General features: G+C 40.6%; 3 protein-coding genes across 4 annotated transcripts; 2 read left to right on the top strand and 1 right to left on the bottom strand.

Annotated features, from left to right (window-relative positions):
* The first annotated feature begins 339 nt into the window (after positions 1 to 339).
* Positions 340 to 4130, top strand: LOC107274215 (homeobox protein SAX-1). The gene is made up of 3 exons (XM_015753085.2): positions 340 to 864; positions 1862 to 2192; positions 2274 to 4130. Exons 1-3 carry the CDS (start codon positions 795 to 797, stop codon positions 2548 to 2550), a joined length of 678 nt encoding a protein of 225 aa, XP_015608571.1. The 5' UTR covers positions 340 to 794; the 3' UTR covers positions 2551 to 4130.
* A 3465-nt stretch (positions 4131 to 7595) lies between these two features.
* LOC107274214 (mediator of RNA polymerase II transcription subunit 7) lies at positions 7596 to 9083 on the top strand. 2 transcript variants are annotated; one of them, XM_015753084.2, is made up of 4 exons: positions 7596 to 7761; positions 8045 to 8407; positions 8483 to 8635; positions 8719 to 8954. In XM_015753084.2, exons 2-4 carry the CDS (start codon positions 8078 to 8080, stop codon positions 8926 to 8928), a joined length of 693 nt encoding a protein of 230 aa, XP_015608570.1. In that variant the 5' UTR covers positions 7596 to 7761; positions 8045 to 8077; the 3' UTR covers positions 8929 to 8954. The 2 variants fall into 2 exon arrangements, with proteins under 2 accessions (XP_015608570.1, XP_015608568.1); XM_015753082.2 differs by having other exon boundaries at positions 7611 to 7847; positions 8719 to 9083.
* Positions 9084 to 9231: 148 nt separating this feature from the next.
* LOC107274213 (apoptosis inhibitor 5) lies at positions 9232 to 14604 on the bottom strand. Its single transcript, XM_015753081.2, has 9 exons — positions 14341 to 14604; positions 13532 to 13693; positions 13196 to 13361; positions 12936 to 13096; positions 12648 to 12845; positions 12346 to 12537; positions 11867 to 12253; positions 11574 to 11733; positions 9232 to 11424 (listed from the first exon to the last, which is right to left on the bottom strand). The coding sequence occupies exons 1-9, from the start codon at positions 14413 to 14415 to the stop codon at positions 11333 to 11335; spliced, it is 1593 nt and encodes a 530-aa protein (XP_015608567.1). The 5' UTR covers positions 14416 to 14604; the 3' UTR covers positions 9232 to 11332.
* Positions 14605 to 15659: the final 1055 nt, after the last annotated feature.

Here is a 15659-nt window from a genome sequence, read left to right as displayed (position 1 = left end):
TGACGCGCTTCTCTCTCTCTCTCTCTCTCTCTCTCTCTCTCTCTCTCTCTCTCTCTCGCGTGCCACGCGTTCAATTGGCCTTCTCCAGCGGGGTTCCCGTTTAATCGTTCGCCAATGAGTCCCAGCCCCGCTCCGTTTGTCCTCGCGAGCCTCGCGGTCCAGGATGTATCTCGGCTCGGTGTGTCTCGGTGTGTCTCGGTGTGTCTCGGTGTGTCTAGTGGAACGCATTAAAATGTCAAGCGGCGACCAACCCCCGAAGGCTCCGAACTCCGATGGACCAATGGGGTCGCTCCTGCGCTCCTGCGCTCCAGACTCACCCTCTCTGCGATACTTAGCTCGTCCAATGGCAGCCCAGCCGACGACAACCATCGCGTTTCCACCCCCAAAATGGCTGCGAAATTGCGCGGGCATTAGAGCCGCCGTTCAAAATAAACGGGCGGATTAATTCGAGGGGGTGGCGCGGACAGGGTAGCTGTACACGCACGTACCCTTACGTGGAGGAACCTTGAGGTGTGTGTACCTTGCTATCGGGTCATCCGGAGACAGCAGAAAGACGCCGAGCGTCCCGACGACCGCACCGAGTTACCTCAATCTGTCGGATGTGATGGAATTTCGATTTCGGTGCTTCACGTCTTTGACTGCAGCTGTCGGCCGTGACTCGTCGTCTCCTTCTCCTTCTCCTTCTCCTTCTCCGTCGAGTCTTCCTTCTCACCCTTCTCGACCCTCTCACGTGATTTTACGAGTTTTGTGATTTGTTTGGCCGATTGGTGAAAATTAAACTTCAGTTCGACGACATGATGCAGGAGCACAAATCTTTTCTCATTCGTGATCTTCTGGGAGACGTACTTGTCGATCGTGTTCGAGGTGAGCAACTCTATTTGCTTAAGCTTCCAACTTGACTCATTCGATTTTCATGAGCATTCTAGGCCTATTTCACTCGTTTCTAATCAAAGACGAATATTATTAAACTGTCGGTCAAGAGTTTATGGTATCAAAAATGAAAAAATGAAAAAATAAAAAAATTAAAAAATAAAAAAATGACCAAACGTCACATGAGACGATTTCTAAGAGCAGAGTATTCGAGAGGACGTGTTCAGCGAATCAAGAGCATTGCCAAAAGAATGGTTGTTTGGGACGTTTAAAAGAAATCCTTTTTATCATGAATCACGAAGTCATGATAAATGCCTCCTCGGTGGTACCAAATTCGGAATATTCAATACCCGCTAAACCTTTGAGAATAATCGGAAAGTGGCCAATCTCAAAAATACGGATAGGTGGTCGGGAGTATCGATGAATATTAATTAGTCGATGAGCGTTTTTCTCGCGTTCACATCAGGATTCTCGTTATTCCCGCCGTCGCCCCCCGTCGGGCACCCAGTGCGTTCGCCTATTATTCCTATCAAGGAGCGAGAGTGAGTGAGCGAGACGAACCCCGCGTGGCCCGGGGTGCCTCGGGGTGCCTCAGGGTGGTATCCCATTAGCGGGAGTCCTGCAGATGGTCCGAAGGTGCGGATAGATTCGTTAGGGCTCGTTAGTCGCTCGATTTGTCCCAGTGCTATTTGCACCCCGCCGGGCCGGTGCCCGGCAGATTATTGGCCAATCAGCCAAAGCGGCCTCGGGCTTGTTATGCTTGTTATTCTCCTATAGGGACCGTTTAATAAATTCATAGCTAAGGGATGTACATACGCATGGTGTTGTCCCGTTAACGGGCTTCCATCAGGAATATTGGATTAGTATTGAAAAGCACGTGCGCGCACAAAAGGATCTCTCGATCGATCGGAAGTAAGGACTCCGAAAGTCTGAAATAGCACTAAACTTGAGGTAAATCGGACGATAGCCAGATTGTCATTTGATCCCACAGACGATTCCGAAGACGAATCTGCCCCTCAGTCCGACTCGGAAGACACCATCGACCCAGGAAGCAGTCCCTGCACCAGACTGGGGAGCCCGCCACCGGCGCTATCGCCATCCCCGAACCCACCGACATCCGGCAAGGCCTGCAACACAGCCGGAGGAGCACCCGGAGGCCGCAAGCCACGGCGAAGACGTACAGCCTTCACGCACGCGCAATTGGCCTACCTCGAGAGGAAGTTTCGATGTCAGAAGTACCTAAGCGTCGCTGATCGCAGCGACGTCGCCGATGCACTGTCCTTATCAGAGACCCAGGTCAAGACCTGGTATCAGAACAGAAGGTCGGTAGTTAGAAAGTGAATAGACAATTTATCGTAGCACGATCGGCAGCATCCCAAGTATCAAGTGTCTCGCTTCCTCAGAACAAAGTGGAAACGACAGAATCAACTTCGGCTGGAGCAACTTCGGCACCAGGCAACCGTGGAGAAGGAACTGCTGGCGCGCGGCGTGGGTCTCCATCATGCCAGCATCGACGCCTACTGTCCACCTTATTCGCAGAGCCAAACGGCATCTCATCCTCCAGCAGCAGCGGCACCGCCAGCACCAGCGGCCCCCTCGAGCGCCTCCACGGCCGCCTTCCTCTCGACGGCCGCCGCCCTCTTCAGGAACGTCACCTACGTCCACGGCTGTCCTCTCTAACCCAACCCCAGTCCTCGAGTCCTCGACCATCGCGCCGCCACTCGCCTAGCCTACGACTACGACTACGACTACGACTACGATTTCGTAAACTATCATCCTTACGTCTAATAAGGATGGGATCGAACATTTGACCCGGAGCCTCTCTTTCATTTTAGACAGCCGAGCTCAACGCTCCTCGAACGGAGACCAAAATCGCCCGACCATTTCCGGGTCATCTAACCGTCTTCGAGTCGTCAGGATTAATTTCACTGTAAATATGTAATTATTCATTTGTAGCGCAGATCGCACCAGCAGATCGTCGAGGACGAGGTCCCGAGAGCCTCCACACTCCTTTCACTCCTTTCACTCCTTTCACTCCTGTCGCAGTTTCATTGAAAATTATTCGAATATCTAACCGAATTGCTAATCAGTCGAATTCGAAAAAACAAGCGTATCCTTGTACCAAGGCAAGAGATACGAATTAAAGATATGCTCTTCCGAAATCGTTCGCTTTGCGATCAGATATTTATAATCAATAACTAGATAATTTATGTGACGATATGCTAATTCGTTTATAGACTATCATAGATTATAGGTGAAGAGGAGATGCGTTCGTCGTAGTCATTAAATCATTTATTATAATCCAGCGTAACATAACATAACATAAGAACGTGCAATCTCGAGGTAAACTTGTCTATGTTGATAGAAATTTTATTAAAGTATGTTGTATCAAAAGATCGCTGCGTCCGCGTTCATCATTATCTTCATTAAGCTCGGTCGTTCGTTAGTCAATCGCCGATTCACCTGGACATATTCACCTTCAATGAATATTATTAATATTATTGTTGATAAAGGAATTATTATATCATCTAAGGAGAAATATATAAAATATCAATCTAACTCTGCCTGAATTTCCGTTTAGTTTGCTAGTTTGCGTCGCGTGCTGTGTGCGACGGCATTAAGCTGTGTCGCTCTCTCATTCGATTTTATCTCTCTCGCCGTTATCCGCGAAAACATCGATGACTCCTGGTGGTCAGCGCGGTGGTCAGGTAGGTAGACGGTAGAACGAATAATGACACTTGAGTCGTTCCACGACTTCGGACTCTGACGTTCAGCTTTGTAATTACAGTGAAATGTAGCCACACGAGACACGTGGCCAGAAAATAAGAAGTTATTCAGAATTGAGAGCACGCTATTCGAGGAAGGTAATAGGCTGAAACCGATACAAGTCGAGTGCCCTGTTGAGCGGTTGAGCGGCTGAGAGGTTCAGAGGTTGAGAGTATAGTTACTGACTAATTGAATGCACGGGATTGAATCTATATGCGAATCTTATTCTACTGTGATTTAGCAATGGTAATTGCTTGCGGCGATCCAACTTTTTGGTCAAGTATAAGAATTAAGAAACGAAAAAATATGGATGCAGGAGTATCCGTGAGAAATGGAGAACTGTCGTTTCGTGTCGTCGTTTCGTGTCGACACTGTCCCAGCACTGCTCAGGGTTCAGAGAGAGTCGAAGAAAATTGCTCGTTGCAAACTGGATCTGCTTCCTTGAAAATATTCCAATTGGGATCCTCGGCTTGCAGGACTTGCAGGAAGCAACCACCACCTCGTTCGCGTTGACCTTAGGGAAAAGGGGGTCTTATCTGAGAGAGAGAGAGAGAGAGAGAGAGAGAGAGAAAGAGAGAGAGAGAGAATTTCCTTGTAAGGTGGACGAGTGTAGTTAATCGATGTACGTAAATGAAAAGATTCTTTGGCCCTCTTGAATTCGAGGCAGATTACAACGATAACGATATCCATGATGTGCAACCTAACTTCCCTTATGCCTACTGTGAAATCCCAAGGGGGAATCCTTCCTGCACGTTTATCGAGGGCTCAAGCTAAGAACGTAAGAATACAGCTTCCAATTGGCACAGTGGGGTCCCAATAGAGTGACGTGGGCCAAGTGGACCAAGTGGACCAAGTGGACCAAGTGGACCAAGTGGACCAAGTGATCCATCCATGCCGGAGACACGTGTGCATTATACGCAAATATATATTCGAACCCGTGCGTGCATACGTGCGTGAGTCCTCTTGGCACTTGGGCACGCGCCATTATTCTGGCCCTTCTCCTTCGGCAACACAGCACCCTACACAGCGCGCACCCTGAGGATCGTTAAACACTCGAAGATTGCACTACGTGAGATAGAAGAATTTTTTACTTTTTGCCACTTCCCTCACATCCTTTTAACCGGTTTTTTGTTCTTATAACTGAATGAATGAATAAATAAATAAACAGACGATTGAAATTAGTAGATCGATGAGCGAGGGGTAATGCATGAAGAATAATAAATTCCTTCGAAACTCGCGAGTACGTGCTAGAGGAACGCGATGTAATGGGGGAGGCGCGTCGGTCGGCGTCGGTCGCGTCGGCCCTCGGATGCAGCGAGTAAAAAGTTAAGTGCCAGAAGTAAAGGGAATCGCGATGGCGGCAGGACGCGGGGCAAAGAACCGAGTGTAACGAAGCTCCGACTTTTTAATTGGAATATATTCAGAAACTGGAATGCCTTTTCATTGCAAGCTTGATGCTCTGAATGCAGCTTGAATCGACACGGAAATCAAGTTATGCGCGTGTATTTACGTGTTTCTGAGTACATAACTACTGTGCCGCCGCACAACGCAATCTCTGAAAACGTGATACCCAACGACGTTGGTTCGAAAACATTTGAGAAAATGGAAAGAATTCTTAAATACATCATGGATACGTTGAAGATGTCTTTTTGCTTTTCATTTTTTGCTTTTTACTTGTTTGTAAAACAGACAGCCATAATAGAGAATTTTCCGGATGCCTCACGATCATACTCACCATACGTTCACTAATTCTTTTTTTTCAATTCTTCGGAATCAAGTAAAACTAACAACGAGTTTTGTTATATATATATATATATATATATATATATATATATATATATGTATACCGAATCGTTAAGCAATGCTCGCAATTTAATTTAAAGGGACGACTCGAAGGAAGGGATAATAGTTATTGGTTTTAAAGATCTCGACCAATCAGAATTATTGATTCCCGCATTTGATTATTGTCAAAGCAGTCTGCCTTGGGACACCTCCCGGACTCTTCGTTTATAATTTTCCTTGCTGTATTTCCTATACGGTGCAAAAAGTTTTCGTTTCTCCAGTTTTCGCGTTGCTCTCGCAATACCCGGACAGTCATATCTATTATCTGCCTGTGTTTCGGAAGTGCAATCTAGTGTTATAGTGCAGTGTCAAACCGAGTGTCCCGCTGCACACAGTTCTCGGCCTCCACGGATCAGCTACACTAGCTCCGGTAAGGACCCCCCAATTTAATAAATGGTGAAAGGATTTCAACTATAGTATATAGCTCCGTTTCGGTCTGTTACATTCTCGATCAATTGCTCTCTGTTTTCGGCACTGTTTACCCTTTCGGTCCCGTTCGTGCATTAAGCTGCGTTTGCGGATGTTACGCGACCCAAGAGATCATCAGCTCCGGTTGCGTTTCTCAATTTTGCACGTCTCCAGGAATCTACAGGATTCGTTAAGCTACCGTCTTTTCTGATAGGTGTCGTCAGAACTCTCGCTTTTGCGGAGTTGAGAGACCTGACGTCCGCCTGGTATGCGGATGCATGGACAAAGGATGGACGGCCAAACGTGACGTAGATTAGTTCTCAGATGTTCGTTATCGGTGTTCGATTACGAAAGTACGTTACAGAATATAGGACGTATATAATATATATTCATTATTTTATGAAATTCCACTAGTGATTCTAAGATCAGTAATTGGAATGCTGCTACCGAATCGTCGAGTATACGTTTATCGGAATGCAAGGAAGATGCTCCTTTCGGCTAATGGGCTGTTTGCTTGCAAATTGTACTGTCGCTAAAGGGCAACAAACAATTCACAACTCGTTTTAACTTTTGCATTTCAATTTGAAGTGGCGGCGAAATCTGCTGGCAACCGTCAGATTTACATAATTGTCACTTTACTCCCTTTACAATGCGGCGATGCTTCTTTCGGTCGTTTCTCCTTTTCTCTTTTAACCACTGCTACTTCCACCTGAAATATCTTCGTATACCACTCTGCGTTTCTTCTCTTGTCACTAATGATGCTCCATAAATTTGAATTTCCATATTACTCGTTTTCTTCTTAAATCCAAAAATGAGAAACCTTCGTGCAAGATTGATGGCTAGTGTCATTTGTAACGTATTTTCTTAACTCGATATCGATAGCATAAATCCAAGAGCTAACCTCTACGTCACCTTCGGCCGTCCACGATTGGCCCATGCAACCGCATGCCAGGCGGACGCTAACCAGTTATTTTCTACCGGGAACTGACGACCCTTTATGATATGGGAGTTGAGGTAAAACAGTCTCGACTCCGCCAAAACGAGAGCTCTCACAGAACGTATAAGAAAAGACGATAGCTTAACGGATCCTGTAGATTTTTGGTGACCCCTGCCAACCTATATCCACGACGTTCTACGTCTCCATGACGGAGCTACGTCCCTTCCGCCGTCCAACTTCAAACGCTCTTTTGGTAATTGAAAAAAAAAAGGGTCAGGAACATAAAGAAGTGAAATCGAGCGACAAGAAAGACACAAAATGTAAATTAAGCCTGCCACTCGCAGGCCGACTCCTAGTCATCCTTACAAATATTCACTGCAACGAAAGACCACGGACGTAGTAGCCAACGATGCCTTTGCGACTGTGGCTGACCGTTGGGTACTACAGTATAGTGTATTCGTACTAACTTTAAGTTATATCCCATCTCAAGTAAGACTCCAAAATTGCCGCGTGCAAGAGAATATTCCCGCTTTGTTTCCTCGACAAAATTTAGTGATTTCGACAGTCATGAAATATCTTTAAAGTTTCGATACATATCACAAAAGTCAACAATAACCCAGAAATCCAGGACTCGGTAACTAAATTTCGGCGGAAAATCAATGGGATATTTTGCTCACGGACGCAGCAACTTCAGATGTTTTACTTGAAATGGGAAATACTTAAAGTTACCATGAATATACCATTTGACCCTGATAGTACGCTAAATACACTACTAGTGGCGGCACCACCGCTTGATACATTTTTCCCATGGGCCTCATGTTGCATGGTCTTTCGCCTGGTTCTATAAACCTTATCGGGAGTAGGGAGAGTCAACATGGCAGAAAGACTGAGATATATCTGAGGACTGTGAAAGTAAAATAAAAGACAGTTATCAAAAAGTAATCCAGTGAATATATTTAATTGATTAATATTACGCAAACATAACATAACAACATTAGTATTGCATAGCTAAATTAATTTTGCGGTAAGGACATATAATTTCAAGCTATCCAGCTTAACCTATCTGCACTATTATTTGTTTCCATTATTTTGGCGTAATTTCAGCTTCAATTCATTTATAATATTACATAATTTATACATATATTTTATTATTTCAATAAAAGCAAATTTGTGTAAATAGTAATCTGTTAAAAATTAATATCATTAAAATTTTGATCGTAGTAAATTTCAAACGAAACTCTGCAGTCTCTTGATATGGCAGCATCTGAAGCGATACAAGTTAGTTCTTTGCCATTACCTCCAGTACAATATATAAACTTGTACACCGATGAAAATGTTAGAAGAGGTCGGGCACCACGGCCACCACCACCAATCCATGATACATATTCAATGTTTGGCAATGTATTCAACGCTGATGATACAATTATTAGACCACTTGAGGCTCAAGGTATCAAAAGACTTTATCCACAACATTTTGATCGACGCCGGGAGCTTAAGAAACTTAACCACTCATTGCTTGTCAATTTCTTGGATCTTATTGACTTACTTGTTCAATGTCCTGATAGTCCAAGACGTGCAGAGAAGGTATTAACAGTAATTTTAATATTAAATATTAAATATTTTAATATATATATATATCAAGAATCAATTTTCCTTCAGGTAGAAGATCTAAGTTTATTATTCATTCACATTCATCACTTGCTCAATGAATTTAGACCTCATCAAGCTCGTGAGACTTTAAGAGTAATGATGGAACTTCAAAGGAGACAGAGAGTTGACACAGCACTTCGATTTCAGAAACACCTTGAAAAGGTATGGAAATGTTGACATAATTATCTCAAAGGTTTGGGGTTCTATGCTTACGATGGTAACTGTTTTCTCACGTTTGTACTTAGGTTCAGGAAATTTTGCAACATGCATTACAAATGCTTCCTGATGGTTTAGAATTAGATTCCAAACTTGCAATAAACACTGATGCAATGGAAGCTATGGATACTTTAGGACTTGAGCAAAGAGGACCTGACCTTTGCTGTCCAAGTGATCGTATTATGTGTAATGTTATTGATGAGATGACTGCAATGACATCAAGCAACGGTTTATTTTAATTAAAGATGTAATTCTTATCGATTTATTCATTTGTTTGTATTGACAGTCACTCTTATCATAATTCACAATTTGTATTTTTTTAAATTCTTTTGATGTTTGAATTTCTCAGAGGCATAACACTACATTAAAAATAAAGAATTTCATGAATTTAAAATTCTCAACAAAAATTTAATATCTAAATGTACAGTTCATATAGTTTTTTCATAATGTAATACAAAAAATGACGGCTATCATTAAAAATCTATGATAACTTGTCACTGGTAGGGATAAGAAATAATTTAACAATCAATTTAAGAAATATATATGTGGTTAAATGATTTTATTAGTTTAATAATCAAGAGATTGTTATAATGAATGCAAAATTATGAACACAGCAGAAATATTTCAACGACGATGACAACGATGACAGCAACGGTGATAACATTGACGGTAGTTTGGACAAAGGAAACAAAGAAATTGGTCGGGAGATTTTAAGACTCACCTCGTTTGAAAATGACAATTTGATATACTACTACAAATAGAATCAGCTGGGTGGTCGATCGATCAGCAAGACCTGAAAAAAACTTATTTCAATTTTCGAAGTAGAAGTCCGAGGGTAGATCCCGCCTCTCGATACTGAAACACAAAAAGTTGTTATATTTTTTCCGATGCTTCATTCTCGATTCTGGCCCCTTTTCATCATCAGCTTATTTGTAATCTGCAGCTGTAAGCAAAACAACAAACATTCCAATTGAAAATTCAAAATCGAAGCAGAAACTTTCCATTTTGATAACTAATAAGTATCTAAGGTTAAACATATTTGCTTTGACAACAAATTTACTTTAATGACAGTATTTAAGGACTCGACGAATGAGGTAAATTGTTTTCCAACGTTTAGCATTAAATAACGTGGAAAGGTTTCTTGCGTCGATAATCAAAACAGTTTTTAAAAAGACGAATACTGTAACTGGAACATGGGAATGGAGTGGAACAAAAACTTGGATTTGGATAATGAAATTATTGTGGAATTTAGGAAGGAAATGCAACGCGCACACGATTAGTTCCCCCTTATTTTTTCAACTTGTTCTTGTAGTTTTGCGGCCATTTCTTTTTTGCATATGGTTTTGTCGAATTTTTACGTTCACAAATTTTCATTGTAGATGTCTTTTTGCATTCATGCAACTTTCTTTTATTTATATTTTCTTCAAGCATCTTGTTTCTATTTTTATTTCACGAGATGCACTTTGAACGCGTGCACTGCAGATAAGTTAATTTTTTTCATGGATCAGGATCACTGCTTATGTTCTTGAATTTTAGCATATAACTTGTACACTTTCGTTACTTTAATATTTAGCAACCCTGTTAAACACAAATTAACGCAGTACGTCGATGCCGATTCTTATTTAACCAATTATGATGATTTTGATTCTGTCTTCATATTTTCTTCCATAGTGTTAAAATTTTAGCCAATAATTGAATATTGATATGACGAAAATCATTAAATTTTGCAAATTACTTTATAAGTATTCACTGTAGGTATCATATAGTTATAATGTCATAGCTCAATAACAAAGATTCACGTTGTTTAATCTGCGTGCTCACTCAGGAACTTGCATGAAATGAGCGTAAACTTTTATTAAAAATGTCTTCGCCCTCGTCGTAGAAACACTAAACTATTCTGAAGTGATTACCGGCAATGAAATGTCAATTGCAAATAACGAACTACGTTAATGAAACACTGTTAAGCAATACTAATGAAAAAAGAACTGTCTCTCATCTATCGATTGTTTGAATATGAATTAACACAGTAGTTCCAATTACTATGCGAAGGTAGAGCAAGCGCCATATGTGGCGTCCCAGTCACACCATAGTCGTCCAAATGAATTTTTTTAAAACGAGTTCCTTCATAAACACAACGAAGAATAGAATGGAAGAGAAAAAGAGAAATTGATTCAAGATCCACATTGCAACACGTTTTAGCCACGAAGAATATGGACAATAAATTGTTGCATAATTAAAACGGGGAAAATCCTTGTTGGGTAAAGAAACGATAGATTAAGCGTAATAACTTGTCAGTACGTGCACTAGCTTTTAGATTTCATGGTATTTTATACGTTGATAACGTTCAGGGTGCCTCTTTGAAATTTCGGACGAGCAACCGGAAACAAAAATCCACCTTTGACTGATTCACTTCATTGAAAAGACAATTATATACGCGATAATCTCGCAGCGCGAGATACAATTCTCCTCTATGATGATACTTCTTTACTCCTCGCTCTCACATCTCTGCTTATTTCTGTTTTCATTTTTCTCTTTCTGTTTCTTCTCCTTTACGTCCTCTTTTTGCTTCTCTTTAAGATGCACATAATTTACAGGTTCCACAGGACAAAGTTAGAAATGTCGGATTGGAGCTTTCCTTGGTTGCTAATATGCACTCTTTCTCCAGCCACCACGACCACGCGGTCTGTATCCTCCACGGCTACCCGACCTGTTACCTCTGAAACGACCTCTAGAGCCTGAAAATCAAAGTGCCAATCAAGTGATTTTCATTCGTAGAAAGTACCAAATATCAGTACGATAATGTTCAAGCACCAAGTGAAGCTTCGTGCTACTTTCCGCCTTGAGATATTAAACGCTGAGATTATTTATTAAAAGAAAAACTTACCATAATTTGAAGAAATGTTTGAACTGTATTTTCCACTTGGAGGCGTGTAAATTTCCCTTTTGCTACCTTTCCCATCCTCCTTATTGCGTTTGCTGGAGCCACTGTCGTTGCCGAAGGTAATGGGAGTATGCCTTTTCTGTCCTGGCGAAGTTTTTTCGATCTATCAAAAAATTAAAACAAGTGATAAACAGTTACTATAAGACATAACAATCATGTCAGCCGCAGACTCAGCCGCAATATTCTCGTAATAACAGCAGTTAAATTATATATTTCGACCATGCATTTCCTTTTACCTTTTTATTATCGGAACTCGGTGTTATCCACGAAAGATGTATAACACTCTTGAAACTCGGTGGCGAATGAAATAGATCTTTAATCAGAATGTTGATATTGTTGGTAGTTTTGAGGGCGACGACCTTAAGCCGATTCTCCTCTGATTTTAACTCGTCCTCGCTTTTTCCGCCAATGGCTTCACGGAGTTTTTTAATGTAACCCTGAATACCGCGAGCGAAGTATTGGAGCCTCAGGCGGAACTCCTTAAGCCCTTCCGCATCCTTAGTCAGAAATTCTGGAGTCTGCTTGCACAACTTGTGGAAAGCGTACATGAGACACTCTACATGACTGAATTGAAGTTTCGGCACTTCGGACACTTCAGTGTCTGGAGGTAGTGGCATGTAGGTCTAGAGCAAAGGAAAACGATTTAATTTTTGAAATGTGGTAATTTTTAATTGTGAAATCGAAGCATACATATTCTTATACTTGTTATACTCACGATGAGAGTGTTATATAATTGCTGTACTTTCTCTTCAGGCTTTTCGATGTTGCCACAAAAAACGGCGAGTTCTGCGAGTAATTTCAGTATTTCAAGTTGCGCATCACGACCATCTGGAGCCGTAATCAATGAAAGATGCGGCAACACTTGCACACAGATGTACGACACAAACCTCGACGAATCGATCTGTGACTATAAAGCGGAAAAATAACGAGAAGCATGAAAATCATTGGCTATCACAAAAGTGCCTAATCCTGATCAAAGTGTTACAAGTATTTGGTGAAGCATGTAATGATACTCACGCTAAAGAACGGAAGAGCATGCCCGATACACTGAACAAGCCTATTCCATTGTTCCAAATTAGTGTGTTTAAAAGGAACAGACAGTTCAGCTTGTTCTACTGTAATATCGATCAATTCTTGTTGTCCACTGACTGTTGTGCCGAGTCTGGTCCAAGCTAAAACTTCCATAATGCTGTGAAACTCATCTGCTGTCACATCCTGAAAAAGCCGTTGAATTGATTCATTCACGTATTTTGTACATTAGGATTTAGATACTTGATTTTGGTACAGATTTCAGGAAGACTGTACCTGCAATACTTTTTTGCACTCAGCAATGAGCAAGTCTTCAGGTTCCTTAGTGATAACGTCATGACCAATAGCCTTCAGTTTCGTTGCCAGAAATTTAATGCATCGCTCGCGTGTTCCGTCATCGCCATTCAGTATTTGACTGAAAAATCCACTTATGGCACCTACAAAAAAAATATTTCATCATCTTTCTCACTAGCTTTAATAATAACAGAAATAATTATATTAACAAACTCAACTAATTAGTGAAATATAGATATTACCTTTTGGATCACTTTTCATAAGAGACATAATACTGTTTTGGACAACTGCTAACTCTGATGTATCTTGTGCTTGTAACAGTTGGGCTAAAATGTCAGCGATTCTTGCTGTATGTTCTTTGCTGTCCTTACAAATAGCTGGTAGATCCTTAATAGCTTGTTTTCTTATCTGAAATTTAAAAAATTTAAAACATCTTTTACAAGCACTGTCTAAAAAATAAATATAATTAATGAAGATTTAAGAACCATAAAAGATAAAGCTATGAAATGTATACTTAAGAAAACCTTGAGAGAAAAGGAAAAATAACTAAAAAAACTAAAATTTATCATCAAACTCACAGCCATATCTTCATCCTCACAAAGATCCAAATGGGCATCAATTGCACGATCAGCTAACTTTGGAAAGTATTTAAAGAATCTAGCAATGAATTGCGAAGCCAAACGCTTTTCCTTGGGTGAACCTTTGACAGCTGTTAATATTTCCAAGTACTCTTTTTCATGCTGTGAAAACAAACAAATATCCATTATTGTCATCTAAAATGAGTACCTGTAATAGACTAAAAAAAAATTACAATACTAAAAGTAAATACAAAAGTAAATATTAAACTAACCGAAACGATACTTATTTGCCTACTATTCAGCTTCTGCCTGAATATAACAAATGTTGAATATGTAATAAGACAAAAAGGTATCCATAGTTTATAATAGGGTTGTTCTATACTAATATCTAGCTAGATTGAGCATACAAAATTAATTTTAAACATTCTGATGTTAATAATCTGCTTCCTCAATGAAAAACTATTCACACAAAGCATTACAAAAGCAAATCAAATGTAAATCTTATCAAAGCAAAACAATAAAATGTATTAACTTCATTTTAGAAATTTTACTGAAAATATCAAACTTTAACGTGCATGATTGCATATGGAGTTCGTAACAGAAGACTACAAAAGCCGCCCATGCTGCAAGAAAAACATGATAAAAATGACTGTTCTGATACAAAGTTATACATCAAGCATGAGTTCAAAATTGATAAGTTCTTATGTGGCACAAGCGAGAGATCAAAGAATTGAAGGACGATGTATATTCGAGAAATGAAAAGTAATATCAATGTTACGACACGCATAACCCAATCAAAAACGCCATACCTCTGCAAGTTTATCCTTTGCATCAGCAAGAATACCAAAATTCTTGTACAGCTTCTCGATGCTGTCAGTACTCATCGTAATACCGGTACCAGAGTCTTCGATGTAGCTTGGACTCTCTATTATCCGGGTTAAAGACGTGAAATGGCTAAACACTATCGCCAGGTAGGAAAACGCGGGTTACTGCACAGAGCACGCCAGGGAAGTACAGAGTCCACGCACAAGCACACGTTGCACCAACAACAACCAGGAAACGAACGCGACGAATCAGAAAGAATGTCGAATGAGCATCGCCTGGAGTACGTTCAGAAATCTCTCTAGAGTCGACTCTAGAATCAGTCCATCCTCTTCGTAATAACGATAATAAAAAGAGACGCAAGGTGTCTGAATTAAGCTGAGTAAGATTTTTGAACGCACCACCGGGCGTCATAAGCCAGGGAGGGTGTGTATAAGGGGCTAGGCACTTGGCCCTTTATGAGGGTACAAAGCCAAAAGGAGATCAAAAAGAAGAAGTAAAAGGGGTCTCGACAGGTCACGAACACAATCCTCGTAAGCACAAAGTACGAAATTAAAGAAACAGAGACATAATGATACTCTTCTTACAATATGGATCATTTTCGAACACACCTATAACAAGTGTGTTCAACGATTAGCCGAGGGCGCTGAGAACATAGTTTCTCCGTTTTTGAATGCTACATACTTATTCGGATCCATGAAAATAAAAGCATTCGTACAGAAACCCGGCAGTGACAATTAATTTCCTGGCACTTGGCCTTCTATGAGAGCATAGAGCCGAAAACAAAAAAGAACAAGAAGGAAGGGAGAAGAAGAAAAAAATGAATTGACGAAAAATATAAATAATTCGAAAAACTGAATAAATACAACATAATTACAGCAGTATACCAAATACAAATAAGTATTATTGAATCTTCATTTACTTTCAAAATTTATTCAAAATATAAAATTGAGGCTAAATCAAAACCTCGCAGAATATACGGAGTAGATAAAAATTGTATTGAAACTGTAGAATATCGAAAATAAATTACGTTCAAATTGAAGTATTAATAAATCAGGTGTTTGGTACATTAAAATAAATAATTAAATCAATAAAGCAAAATATTAACACTAAGATATCGGAAATTGTGGCCAAGCATATTTAGAAGTACTGGAAGATGCCCAAAACTGTGTGCGCGCAAAATCGTCGCGCAGGACTCGGTGAGCCGCAGCAGGCGGATGGTGGGGGAAGCGCTCGAGACAGCGCCCGGACTCGCACCGTTCATTCTTCCTCGAGCCGGTCTCCTATACTGGTCTCTTGGAATCAT

The sequence above is a fragment of the Cephus cinctus genome, unplaced genomic scaffold (assembly GCF_000341935.2).
Source record: "Cephus cinctus unplaced genomic scaffold, Ccin1 Ccin1_scaffold2529, whole genome shotgun sequence".
Lineage (NCBI taxonomy): Eukaryota > Metazoa > Arthropoda > Insecta > Hymenoptera > Cephidae > Cephus > Cephus cinctus.
Note: the sequence above shows the minus strand (reverse complement) of the source record. Positions and strands in the feature narration are given on the sequence as shown.